This window comes from Jaculus jaculus, chromosome 15, assembly GCF_020740685.1.
Source record: "Jaculus jaculus isolate mJacJac1 chromosome 15, mJacJac1.mat.Y.cur, whole genome shotgun sequence".
NCBI classification, from domain to species: Eukaryota; Metazoa; Chordata; class Mammalia; order Rodentia; family Dipodidae; genus Jaculus; species Jaculus jaculus.
The window spans coordinates 26,170,475-26,185,176 of record NC_059116.1 but is presented as its reverse complement, the minus strand read 5'-3'; the positions used below and the strand labels follow the sequence as shown (position 1 = coordinate 26,185,176).

The window sequence follows — 14,702 nt, the reverse complement described above, 5'->3', positions numbered from 1 at the left end:
CATCACATTTGTGACCCATTATTGTGGTTAAAATGGGAGCATTTTCATTTTCACATGATGTAGCCTTTCAATATTGATAAGGCCAATTCAAGATTGTTGACTTGATTGCAATTTCATAGTTGCTGTTTGTGTATTTTGGGTTCTTTTGCATGATTTTCAAAGCCAAAGATAGGGCAACCTATTTTTACTTGTGTTTGTGTTTCAAATAATTTTTTTTTTTTTTTTTTTTTTTTGCTGGGTGGTAGAGTTTGTTTTGGTATTACTGTCACAAATAATGGAGTAACTGTGCATTTTGACCAGTTTATAAGTAAAGGTCAATTTTTTTTTTTTTTTTTGCCTATGGTAATTAGCTTAGCTGCTTCTACACTTTTGTCTAATTTGGTGATTTCCCATTAAAGAATATATTTAGCCAAAAGGAGTTCATTCATAACTGCAAATTTTTCCTTTGCATTAAAGACTGTTGATTTTAAAAGTGATTCATCTCTGTCTTTTAAGCTAAAACTTCTAAAAGGCTCTAGAGAGAAAAATGACAAAGTTAATCTTAAGGACGGACAATTTATTTGAAAGGGAGAAGAAGGCTGAGGGCTGCGCAGTGGGGTGAGAGTCCAGGAAAGGAAGAACGCCTTTAATAAGCAGAAGACTGGCACAATTTAGGGAAGGCCTACTTTTGAACCTTCTGTAATGAAGTCTGCAATGAAACCCTCTATAGCAACTTCAAGGGAAACGGTGTTTTTTTTTTTCTTTTTTTCTGTGTTTGGTAGCCAGGAGATTGAACGTGACTTCACAGGAACCTGTCTTTAAACCCCATACTCACGGTCTTGATTTTCTTTCAGACCCCAACTGTAAACTTGAAGACAAGATTGAAGATGGAGAGGCAATAGACTGCAAGAAGAGGCCAGACGACGGGGACGAGTTGGGAGAGGAAGGTGAACACAGTTGTGACAGCTGCCTCCAGGTGTTCGAGTCCCTGAGCGACATCACTGAACACAAGATCAATCAATGTCAGCTGACGGGTAAGCGACACCTACCACTCCGCGCCTCCTCTCCGTGTCCTATTTCTGATTTCTTTGGTTCGTTCTTTTCTGTGTTTTTCCCAGTTATTTTACTCTCACGCTTGAAATTCTAGGTAAGTCTAGTGATGCTTTCTTGATAGTTCCAGGTGGCTGTTTGGGGCAACATCAGTGTTTTTTTTTTTTTTAAATTAAAAAATTTTAAATATTTTTTATTGATTTATTTGGAAGTAGAGAGAGATAGAAGAGAGACAGACAGAGAATGAACGCACCAGGGCCTCTAGCCACTGCAAATGAACTCCAGATGCATGTGTCACTTTGTGTATATGGCTCTACATGGGACCTGGGGAACGGAACCTGGGTCACTAGGCTTTGCAAGCAAATGTCTAAACCACTAAGCCGTCTCTTCTGCCCACAGTTGTAGTCTCTTTTTAAATTTGGAATCACATCTAGATTGTAATAGCTAACGGGGACCGTGTGTGTACATATTTGTATGCGTTGTATAAATATTTGTATGCATTTTTTTTTTACAGAAATGGTATCATAGAGGAGCAGAATGTAATAATTGATGACTAAGTTAAAAAAAAATGTCAGTTTCGATACTTTTCCAAAAGAAATTAGCGTGCATTCATTTATTTTAGCTTAAATATCATCTCTTCAGGGAAACCTTTCCTGATCCCTCCCTGTTTGAGTTAGATACCTTCTTGTTCTCGTAAATTCTAACAACCTTAAATTCCAGCACTTACTTCGCTGTTGTTGCTGTCGGGGCTTGAACCCACGGCCTGACCAGTGCTCAACATCCACCGTACCTTTGAGCTATGTTCCAACCTTCCACTAATGCTTAATACTGTGTTCCAACCGAGTGTGTTCACTTCCCAACCAACTCCCATCATTTGACTGAAAACCCAAGGACGGATGGGACTGTATCTGTCCCTCTCCCAGTGCCTGGCCTCTACTCGGTTGGCAGGCTAGAATGTGACGTGCTCGTGGGAAGACAGACTTGACATCACATCGAAGGGGTAGCATGTTCATATGATGACTGGCTAAAACTGAGACTCAGTTTCTCCAACATGCGCCCCCTTTAAAAATACAGTCATCCCCCGTGTCCTTGAGTTCCACATCTCGGCATTCAGCCAACCATGCATCAAAAATATTTGACAGAAAAGGGATTGGTTCTGAACAGGTGCGGATTTTATTTTGACTCTTGTCACTGTTTCCTAAACGATATAGTCTGACAACTATCCTCATGGCCCTTCTGCATGTTGCTCATGGGTGACAAGGAGGGTGTGGATGTATACAGCAAGCTGTGTAGAGGTTATAAACAGACTGTGTCATTTTGTAGAAGCAGTTGAGCCTCTGTGAAATTTGATAGCCTCTGGTATCCTAGACCCAACCTGCCACAGGGACCCAGGGATAACTAGATACCATACAAGGGCATGGTGCGTGGGTTGGATGGGGCACAGTGGGTAGATGACTGGTTGATCGTGATGAGGTTTTCTTACGATGAAACACATGCCATTTTTTTTTCTTAACTATTTGAAGCAGAAACTGGATCGGTGTGGGTATATCTCTCCTTTTCCTTCTCCTGTTTCTCATGCAGGTCTTTCTTTACGTACCTATGGACAGGAAGTGTGTTTTTACTAGACAAATGGTTCCCTAAGTGTTTTCCCAGAATATTTATACTTGTGTAAGATTTTCATGCCAGTTCCATTTTAACAAGGTTTCCTGAATAGATTATTGTGGAACTGCTGGACTGAATCCAGGTGTATAGGCTGTATATAGGAGACTCCTCCCATCCAGACAAGGATGCACTGAGCAAGTGGATTAAGCTGTAGAATCTTTCTTTCAGAAAGTGCATCTTTTTTAATTTTTTTATTTTTTGGGAATGATACATATTGTAGTGCTTGGCCAATTTTATTTTGATATAATTCTAAATTACAGAAAACTTACAAAAGTCACTAAGAAATATATATAAATTAATCTGGTTCATTAGCTATTTGATTATCTACATTTTGTCTCACTTACTTTTGTTTTTTTCAATTTATTTTTATTAGCTATGGACATACTTCGTATGTAAATAGCACATGCTGATACCATCCTTACCCTCATCCTTGCCTCTCTTCCAAAGAGGCCCTCCTTGTTGGGGATGTAGGTCAACCCTGTGAGGATTATGGGTCATTCACTGTGGGGAGAGCAGTCAGTTATGGGGGAGAGGCAATGTCTCTGGGCATAATGTCCCAACTTGTGGCTCTAACAATCGTCCAGTCCCCCTCTTTCACAAAATTCCCTGAGCCATGGTGGGTGTGTTTTAAGTCTACAGTGGTAGCCTCTTAGGAGCTCTGGATCTCTGCTTTGGTAGGTGTTGAGTGTCCTCAGTGTCTGTCTCCTTCACCCTTGTGCTGCTTATGAGGTTCACCGAGAAATCAGCACTCTTGCTCGTCTCTGCATTTCTTCTGTGGCTTCAGCTGGCTGAAGTGCAACGGGTTGTTTGTCTTCTCAGGTCTCACTCCCGAATGAAAAAGAGAAGCAGATTCTCCAATGAAGAGTGAAGTCAGCACAGGTTAAATGGGATAAGCACTATTAATTTAGAGAGAATTTAATGAGATTTAATCTTAAAGATTAGTGGGAGCTATATATTGGAGAGCAAAATCATTGTCTGGATATGATTCTGACTTGTTTCCCAGTTCCAGGTATGGGTTCCTTTGCATTGAGCAGATCTGCTAGCCAATCCAAGAGCAGTTAGTTACCCACCATGGCTGCGTGCCACTGTCGTGCTTGTGTGAGCATCACGTCAGGTTGTTTGCTTCTGACTAGCTTGGACCTCAAGGTGTTCAGACAGATGCTGGCCACTTTCCCCCAGTAGCTCATGTATTGCTTCCAACACTAGATGGGCTTGCTGTCTGGGGACTGGCTTTCTTCTGGGTTCCAGCCAGGTCTGTCCATGTTCCATCCTGACAGCATATGGTGTCTTCAGCAGTAGAGTCTGACCATTAATCTCCAGTGGGCAATCAAGTGTTCTGACAGAAGCCTGTCGTGTTTTGATGGACCTTGTAGGTCTCTCCAATCAACGTTCTTAAATGCAACCTGGTACTGGGAGTTACAGGCCAGAGCCAAGGGAAAAGAAAAAGAAAAAGTAAGTAAGTAAGTAAGTAAGAAAGAAAGAAAAAGAAACAAGAGAAATTCAAGGTTAGGTTTCATCTCACTCTTTACAGGGCCCATCTTTTCTGGTGCTCCCCCCAAGGTCCTGTTGAGGGTTCCACCTCTTAGTGTGTCTTCCAGGATATAGGTCTCTGTGGTACCAGTTTGGTTTGGGTTCAGTTTTGTGTCCCCCACCCTGTTACCCCCCTCCCCACAAGCCCTACCCTCCCTGTTGTCCAGGCCTTGAGATGCTTGTCAGGTATGTCAGCAAGTCATTTTTTTTTAATTCATATTTTCTCTTCCTCTCCTAACCTCCCTCCAGTTTTCTTAACTATTTCAAAGTAGTTCCCTAGACATCATAGCCCCAGAAATGTAATTTGTATATTTCCCAAGGACAAACACATTCTTCTGCCTGATCACTGTATGGTTACCAAAACCAAGCATGTTAACATTTAACGTGAATTACAGAGTTAATTCTCACATCTTATTATCCCTGTTATCTAACCTTCCGTGTTTGAATATTAATAGTTGTTCCAGCCATATCCCTTCTATGTATTTTTTGTGTGTATCGTCTAAGATTCAGGATCATGTAAAATGTTTCATGATCATGGCTCTTTTATGTCCACTGATTTGAAATGTTTTCTTTGCCTTTCTTGACCAAGGCACTTCTGGAAAATGGCTGCTAGGTAATTTAGAGAATTTCCATCTGTTTTTGTTCGTCATTTTCCTTGAGGTTTTATTCAGATTCTTCACTTGTGTAAGGGGCACTAACCTGATGTCACATGCTTCTCACCCAGCACATCAAGACGTGCATTGGTATTAATTTGTTCCACTGTTGGTGCTGGTAACTTTGAATACTTGTTTAAGATGGTGAATTACAGCTGTGTCCGCTATTAAGGTACAATTTGCCTTTGCATACAGTACAAAGGTGCTTTGGGGAAGATAGCCTCAACTTTGTAACTTCCATTCACTGTTTTTGTAACCATTGTCACCCCATAATTTCTACTGCTTGTTGGTCTATTAATATTTCATATATTATTTTGTTTATTTAGGTTCTATCAATCATCTGTCTGTCTTATATATCTTTCATCAATCACCTGTCTGTCATCTATCATTTGTCTGTCTGTTTACCAATCTCTATCATCCATTTTCTATCTACCTACCTGTAATTTATCAATCATCTATCCTCTATCATCTGGCCATCTATCCATAGATGTCCTCAGATGCACAATGCACATGTCTGGAGTTCATTTGCAGTGACTGAAGGCCCTGGCACAGTTTTGGGGATCATTTCTAGGGCCTTTCACATACTAGACCAGCTTTCTACCACTGAGATACACAACCAGGCCACTACCAATGTTTTAAATGTTCATATTAACTGCAATTTAGTCAATAGGAGTTCATTTAGACCATGGCCCTCTGTGTCTGTTTAAAGTCCATCATTATTTGAGTACTTTAGTCTCTGAATCAAATAGATGCTCCAGGTCATGTCCCCATTTTGCCCCAGTCCTCCCTTGAAGTCAGTGGGTTTTTCTTTGGTTATTTTCCTTTTTTTTTTTTTTGCTTATTATTTTATTTATTTATTTGAAAATGACAGGGAGAGAAAGAGGCAAAGAGAGACAGAGAGAGAGAGAGGGAGAGAGAGAGAATGGGTGCGCCAGGGCCTTCAGCCACTGCAAAAGAACTCCAGATGCATGCACCCCCTTGTGCATCTGGCTAATGTGGGTCCTGGGGAATCGAACCTCGAACTGGGGTCCTTAGGCTTCATAGGCAAGCGCTTAACTGCTAAGCCATCTCTCCAGCCCTTCTTTGGTTATTTTTATTATCTAATTTTTTGTAGGAGTCATGCTTCATTTGAAAGATAAAGGGTATCAAGAAGCCAAAATATTGGTCCTGTGCTCAGTGCTTTGGGTGTGCCATTGTCTGTAGTCCTCTTGGCTAAGAGAATGAGGAAATGTACATGTATACATAATACGATGCTGTGATCTACACATAAAATTCACACGTAGAGACGTTTATGTACACATACCTATTTTTTTCTTTTACTATCTAACAAAACCCATGGATTCATATTGACACTTCCAGTTCAGTCCAATATTTAAGGTGCACCTTAATACCCTACTCTTTTCCCTTTTCATATTGACCACCCTTTTTTTAAAAAAAATTTTTTTTTGTTTATTTAATTGAGAGCAACAGACAGAAAGATAGAGAGAGAGAGAGAAAAAGAGAGAGAGAGAGAATGGGCATGCCAGGCCTTCCAGACACTGCAAACAAACTTCAGACACATGTGCCCCCTTGTGCATCTGGCTAACGTGGGTCCTGGGGAATCGAGACTCAAATCAGGGTCCTTAGGCTCCACAGACAAGTGCTTAACAGCTAAACCATCTCTCCAGCCCCCACCCTCTTCTTTAATAGATGGAAACCTGTGTGTTGCAATTTTCTATGTGTTTCTCATTTGCTAGTGCCTAGAAGACGCTTTAAATAGTTCCCAGATTGATTACTCATACTACCATGGCAAACACACAAACTAGCTAGAGTTTAATATCATTAGCAAAGGCCATACTTCAGGGCTCATATATTTCCTTAATATCATTTAGAATTAGTAATCCTATATCCCAATGCAGTATGTACGTAGTGGAATCCATAAATCATAAGTACAACTTGATAAACTTTGGCCTAATGCATGCACATATGTGGCCCATTTCCCTTATGATGCAGACAATTTTCATTGCATTCCATGCATTCCAGAAGCACTCTCCTACCCCTTCTTGATTAAAAGGGCTCAGAAGTAACCAGTTTTTATATTTATTTAGTGATTGGAGATGGAGTCTGTCTCTAGCCCATGTTGACCTTGAACTGATTCTGTAGCCTCAGGAAACTCGCCACAATCCTCCTGCTTTATCTTCGGGAGAGCTGGGTTGTAGGTGGGTGTAAGCCACCATGTCCAGCTTGATAACCAATCTTTAAGTTCTGTGACCATAAACTGTTTTTGCCTGTTAGAAATGGCCTCTGACACTATGAACTCTTTCTTCTGTGTCCAGGTCCTTTTGTTTGCCAGGTCAATGAGATTCTTTCATGCTGCTGTATAGAGTCATACACTTTTTCCTTTTCTTTTTTAAAATTGCTTAGCAGGATTTGGTTTGTACAAATACTAGTAGTTTGAGCATATGCCACAACCTGTTTTCTGTTCACTTTGTTGTGTGCGTATGTGTATGTATATTTAGCTACATATAAGCATTTTTGCAAGTGGACTCCAGTCTTGGGCATCACTCCTCAGGTGCCTTCTACCTTTGTTGACACAAGGTCTCTCCGTGGCTAAGTTAGCTAGACTGGTTGGCCAGTAATCCCCATGGGTTCTCCTGTGTCTACCTCTCCTGTGCTGGTATTGCAAGCATGTGCCTCCAGGCCAGGCATTTAAAAAATATTTATTTATTTATTTTCTCTTTTAAGGGGGGGGAGAGAGAGAGAGAGTGAGAGAGAGAAAGAGAAAGAGAGAATAGGTGTGCCAGGGCCTTCAGCCCCTGCAAATGAACTCCAGACATGTGCATTGTGCATCTGGCTTACATGGGTATGGGGGAATTGAACTTGGATCCTTTGGCTTTGCAGGCAAATGCCTTAACCGCCAAGCCATCCCTCCAGCCTTTATTTATTTATTCTTTTAACCTAGGTTCTGAGGACAGAACCTCAGTCCTCATACTTGCATGCCAAGCACTTCACTAACTATTCTCTCTCCCCAGTCCCTCCATTGTCTTTTTGTTGAAAAATTTGGCCATATTTAGTTTTTGGCTATTATGAGTTAAGTGGTAGGGGACCTTGTAATATGAGTCGTTTTTGGTGGGCATATATCTTTTAATCCTGTTGAGTTGGTAACATAGGAGTCGGTTGTTGGGTCATTGAGGAAGGTTTGTCTATTTGAGAGACTTCAGAGCTGTTCCCAAGAAGACTGGAGAGGTGAGCAATCCAGCCAGCAGCGAATTGAAGGTCTGGCCATTCTGCATCCATGCCACCTGCACCCGGGCCTCTTCGTTTTGACGTTCTGTTGAAAAATGGCTGCTCTTTGTGGATTTGGATACAGTTTCTAGCTCATATACGCTAAATTGACTTCCTCTGATGCCTGTTTTCCTCAGAACGTAGAAATTTTGGAAAATCCTGTAAAATACAGATAATTCCTAAGATTCAGTTTTTAAGGAGATGGCTAGTGCTTTAAAGAAAGGTTTTTACTCATTTAGATCAACACATTTGCATAAAGTCATGAACTTGAGCATGCAAACTTCTCTGGCCTGTTTTGTAGGTAATAACCTAGCAAATCAAGAACTCTCAGGTGAGACTGTGTTGCGTCTCCAGTTTTAGATGACACTGTATTCATTCATTTATTCATTCATTCATTCTGTGGCATGTAAGAGCAAACTCAGGGCCTCGGGTATGCTTGGCAAGCATTCTACCCCTGAGCCATACCCCTAACCATCAGCTTATTTTTTTAATGCAAATAATTAAGAAATAAACTTGATGTTCCATTTAGTGTGCTTTTCATGTACTCTTTTTAAATATTTTATTTTTATTTATTTGAGGGGGAAAGAGGCAGGGGGAGAGGGAGAAAGAGAAAGAGAGAGGAAGAGAGGGAGGGAGGGGGAGAGAGAGAGAGAGATCTTAGAAAGAGAATGGGCATTCCAGGGCATCCAACCACTGCACACAAAGTCCAGGCACATGTGCCACCCTGTGCATTGAGCTTATGTGGGTCCCGGGGAATCGAACCTGGGCCCTTTGGCTTTGCCAGCAAAAGTCACTGAGCCATGTCTCCAGCACCACTTTTCATGTACTCTTTACACAGTGCCTGCCTTAGACTTGGGTCTGTGCTCAGCCCTATGCAATGGAACAGAAGAAGCAGAAGCCATCACTCCCCTCTCATGCAACTTTCATAATATCTGTGCAGAACAGGTTGGATTTGGAGCATATGGCAGGGTGAAAACAATATTTATGGGTTAAATATTGTTTTTCTTCAAAAGTAATGAAATATTTGGTTTATCTTGGTCTTGAGCTTCGGGGAAGCAGGGAATCTGGCCGGAGATCACATAGCATGGCGTTTTAATCAAAGGTAGGAGAACAAAGGTGACTGACCAAAACACATGTCAGGAAAGAGCAGATGTGATGGGCCCCGTTCTTGGGTATTGCCTCCTGAGATGAGTTGGGAGTGTGTGTGTGGGGGGGCAGGCGGGAGGGGCGTTAGGTTCGAAGAAAAGTCAAAGTGGAGAGGCCAAGGAGAGGGGGCGAGAGCAAGCAGGAGAAGCACAAAGCTTGCAGCAACCACATTTGTTGATGGTGTCAAAGTTGAAAATTGAGTTGGCTGGAGGGTGCCCTCCTGTCTGCCCTGGAGAAGATTAAAGACACTTGGAAGCATTTTAATTAAAAAGGTAATACGATGCCTTTTAGTGGAAGTTAGGGGACATCGCCCCCGGGTTCCCTTCCTGCTGCTTGAGTGAAGTCTCTTGGGGTTGCCTTTTAAAAAAAAAAAAAATTAACTTCTTGACAGACAGCATGCCAATTTAGTAAAGAAGCGGTGTGTGTGTTTATTCTTCCTTTCCTTGGTTGGACTCTTTTCATCTTTCATTGTTCTTTTGGGTTCACTTTTGTCTCTTCACTTCATCGGGGTCCCTTTGTCTCTTCGTCTCTGGTCCTTGTCCCTTCTCTAATGAAGACTTAATTTCCTTGTCTCTTTGGGCCCCTTCTCTTTCTTCTGCAGTATACTCTTACAGGATTTTCAGAGTATTCTTTGATCTTTGAGGATTCCCTTCTGTTCATCTGGTCAACTTTACTTAGATGTTTGACCCAGCCCAGCTAGAGGGCAAGCTGAAGGTATTTCCATGAATAGTTCGTATGAAGAGGAAGACGAAATTCTGGGTAATGTTCTGGAGGGTTACACATGGAGGAGAATTAAAGAAGGACAGAAGGGAGCCCTAACTGGTTGATTTGCAACATAACAGAAAACAGGTACCTGTGGTCTGAGGCTTAGGGGGTTCACTGAGTCTTAGGGGTCACTCAGGGGTTCTTCTGTTGTGAGAACACCAGAGAGATCTTGACTTGGGTTGTTCATTTCCCTTAAGGTTTTCGTGGGAACTTCATGTCTGTTCCTTCGATGACCTTTTTTTAAAAAATATATATATATATATATATATATATATATATATATATATCTTATTTATTTATTTATTTATTTATTTATTTATTTATTTATTTATTTATGAGAGAAAGGGAGAAGGGTCATGCCAGGGCCTCCAGCCACTGCAAATGACTTCCAAATACATGTGCCCCCTTGTGCATCTGGCTTACGTGGGTCCTGGAGAATTGAACTAGGATCTTTGCTTTGCTGGCAAAGGTCTTAACTGCTAAGCCATCTCTCCAGCCCCCAGTGACTTTTGTTCCCAAGGATGCTGCACCTTCCTGGGCGAGCCTGTCTCAGTGATAACTGATCAATCACTCCACATCCAAAGTGTGGACAACCTGGTACAGTCTTGGTGAATGAGACAAGATTGAAGCAGGCCTTTAGGAACAAAAGTCAAAATTATGAACCTCAGTTTAAGGACTAAGTACATCCGGTCAGGTCTTGAATAGGTTTCGGTGGATCCAGGAAGGGATGCAGGCATGGAGAGAGTCTCAGGCACCCAGTTCCTGGTGTGGCTCTGAGGGGTAATGTGGATTGTAACAGTGTCTGTTCTGGAAAAACATACTTGATCTAGAATCGGACAAAGCAGTCCCTAATGATGACAAGAGTTGTGACCCTTACACAAGTGAGATCTCTCTTCTCTGTCCCATGGTACAAGTTTCCTCTGGTCTGTAATCCAGCATGTGCAAGTAAATTTCCTATCATCCCTGCTTGAAGGGAGAGGGAGAAAGGTGAAGAAAAAGCCTTAAATCCCACTCTTCAGTTGTAGCCATAGATGGAAACCACCTGCCTGGCTGTCTTTCTCCTGGAGGCTGGGAAGGGAGGGAAGTCAGCACTTTGGTACTGTTGGGACTCTCTGATACTGAAGACAGATTATCAAAATATATATTTAAAGAAGGAAAAGCACAGAGAACCTCTCATTTTACTAATCCACCAACCCTATCATTTCTTGCCAATTCCCTCAGGGGGTGGGGAGGGCTTCAAGCCAGAGGGGTCTCATCACACTTCTCAACAAAGATTTAATAGCAGGGTGCTATGGGGAAGGCTGAGATTACGGAGACTTTATTATGCTTACAAAATGGAGTAGGAACCAGCATTGTAAATCATCGAAACTAAGCTACACTTAACAGGATGAATGTGTAAAGTGCATTTGGTAATACAGTCAGCTGGTTGTTCTGAGTCATTTTTCTCCCGTCTCCTGCTAATTTGCAAACTTGAGCTGTCTGTTAAGTGTTCTCTTCACATCATTAATGTGAATTGCTTGGGCGCATATGCAGAAACAGCTAAATAGCAGCACATTAGTTCTTTACCCAGCATCCATCATACTTTGGGTAGTTCACTAGATAAGGGATATGTGTGACAGGCCGTCAGCTGTCATTTGGGGGCCACATGTTTGTGGATTAGATGTATAAAGTCCTGAACAGTTTTGACACGCACATATACACTCTCTCTCTTTTTTAAATTTTTAAAAATTTATTTATTTGAGAGTGACAGAGAGAGAAAAAGGCAGATAGAGAAAAAGAGAGAGAGAGAGAGAGAGGGAGGGAGGGAGGGAGGGAGGGAGGGAGGGAGAGAATGGGCATGCCAGGGCCTCCAGCCATTGCAAGCAAACTCCAGACGCATGCGTCCCCCTTGTGCATCTGGCTAACGTGGGTCCTGGGGAGTCGAGCTTTAAACCGGAGTCCTTAGGCTTCACAGGCAAGCGCTAACCACTAAGCAATCTCTCCAGCCCTCTCTTTTTTTGTTGCCCTTTTGGGTACTGCAGATTGAACCTAGGCTTGTGCATGTTCTGTGACTAAGTGAGTCCTCTGTTACTGAGCTATGTAGTGTATCTCAGCATGTATTTATTTGTCTCATAAATAAATACATTAACAACAAAAATTGTTCTACTTTGAAGTTGGTTCTTCCTAGGTTGTTCAGGCAAGCTCTAAACTCAACGTTGTAACACAGGCTGGCCCCTCACCCTTCCAAGCAGGATTATAGGCAAAAGCCACTGCGCCCAGCAGATTTGTGGCTTCTTTACAAATATTGCTTTTATTTATTGATTGATTTTTAAATATTTATTTATGAGAGAGAGAGAGAGAGAGAGAACGGGCACACCAGGGCCTCTAGCCACTGCAAATGAACTCCAGACAGGTGCCATCTTCTGCATCTAGCTTTATGTGGGTATTGGGGAATCAAACCTGAATCTTTTGGCTTTACTGGCATACTTCTTAACTGCTAAGCCATCTCTCCAGCCCTTTTTACAGACATTACGTTATGGGTGCACCATGAGAGGAAAAGGACTCGAGAAAGCAAATATATATTATATAAGGCAGCATGTTTACCTGACTTTATTTTCAAAGTTAGGAGACTTTCTAGAATCTTCACACAATCTTTGTCAGTTGATATGGAATGTTACCATCTTATTTCTTTCTTTATTTCTATTTATTAATTTGAGACAGACAGAGGGAGAGAGAAAAAGAGAGAGAGAGGGAGGGAGAGAATGGGCATTCCAGAGCCTCTAGCCACTGCAAATGAACTCCAGATGCATGTGCATCAGTGCATCTGGCTAACATGGGGTCTAAAGAATCAAACCTGCACCCTTAGGCTTTGCAGGAAAGCACTTAAACTGCTAAGCCATCTCTCTAGCCCCCCACTATATTTATATTTTTGCCCAAAGAATATCTTAAAAAGTGAAAGTATTATGCATGTCATATACTTGGTTCCTCTGGACAGTAAAGATATTGAAAGCTAGTTCTTTCTATTGCATTTAGAACTTAAAAATTTTTTTTTGGCTGTTTCCCTTATCAAATCATTAGTTGAGGTAAATGACATACAATAAATATGCTATTTTTAAAGTTTTTTAGTTTATCAGTGAGGCTCAAGGCCTTATAAATTTTATTTGCATATTTCCATATGAATCTCTGAATTAATTAATTATTCATGCTTTCATATTAATCATTTATATATTAATTATTTCTATATTAATTAGACTTAAGGTACTGTAAGTTTTATTTTCCTATTTCCCTTGTTTTTGATGAATTCATTGCATTCTAAGTAAAATATTTCTGGGTTGGTAGCCTAGCTCACTCATCATGTATCCTAAATTCCAAGATGAAGGCTATGTCCTGGCCTTTCTGGTTTGATTTGTTCCCCAGCCCCTTATGAACATACATAGTAGTGTATAGATCAGTGCTTTTCAATGTTTTTGATAGAAAAATTAGTTTGTGCTTCCATCATAATGTATTTATTGATACCTTACATTCATGCATATCCATTGTATACCATGCACAAAAGTAGGAATTGAAAAAAATGGGTAAAGATGAAATAAATAGAATTTGCTGCTTTGAACTTCTAAGTATACTTTCATTTATTTTGTTAATTTGTTTTAATAACTGTTTGAATGGAGCAGAGACATCTCACAGAGGTAGCAAAGACAGCATGTGATTCAATTTCTCCTGCATTATTCTTCATAGCAGTAGACATGGGCCTGTATTTCACCTAATCATCCTGCTTTGTTTGGCCAAACATTGGTCTATTCTGATTAAACTGTCCCCATTCCCCCACCCCATTATTTTATACTCTGGCTGAAAATAAACTTTTGTTCAGAGACGGGTCATTTTCTTGCTAATTACTTGTGCTTACAGTGTTCTTATAGAAAACCTTTAAGGTCATTTGCTAATACTTGAGAAGTTTGCTTGAATGAGGTTGAGTAAGTGAAATAAGGTGGCTTATTTCTCTGGAGTGGGCACATTGCACTGTTACTAGGTGAGCTGCAAACGCTGAACAATTGAAGGTCTGCAGCCCCTTAACGCGCTTGGAGGAAGCTTGATTTGTATGCAGGTGGCTGTGTAGGAATGGCATCCTTCTTGAGTGGCTGCTGAATGTTCAGTCGATCCTCTCTACCCCAGCCTACCTGTAACTCTTACATCGAGATGGGAGAGAACCCACCGAGTCTCCTCCACTCTCCACTTGAGAGAACGAGGTCAGGCCCAGGGATTGTCTTCACTGTACATGTCAGGGCTGTGATTCGGCTCTGCCGTGCTTTCTTCAAAGAGTGCTTTCCCCGTGATTGGTTCGGTTCTGAGTGGTAGAATGAGTGAACTCCTTCCTCTGGCTTCGGGGAGAAGGGTCAATTTTACCTTCTGGAACAACTTAATTTTTCACATTGACTTCACTGCCGCAGATTTGGAAAAATATTAGTACCCCGTTTGCCATTCTCCTTTGGACTGATTCATGAAATTTCACTGTGACATAGACAGAAACTAATTACTCTTAAATTCATTGTGTTCTCCAAGTTCTTCAAATGCTTTATATAATCAAGAGCAGCATGGATCAGTTTTTTTTTTTCCACTATAAATGATATGTTTATCAGTGTGAAAAAATTAAAAAATTAAAAATTAAAAAAATTAAGT

General features: G+C 41.1%; 1 protein-coding gene across 3 annotated transcripts in view; it reads left to right on the top strand.

The window, feature by feature from the left end:
* Window positions 1-14,702, top strand: part of Znf521 (zinc finger protein 521) — a 321,006-nt gene that overhangs the window by 37,374 nt on the left and 268,930 nt on the right. For all 3 annotated transcript variants that reach the window (XM_045134887.1, XM_045134889.1, XM_045134886.1), the window contains one exon: window positions 834-1,013. In XM_045134887.1, coding sequence (XP_044990822.1) covers window positions 834-1,013 — 180 coding nt within the window. The remainder of the gene's footprint in view (window positions 1-833; window positions 1,014-14,702) is intronic.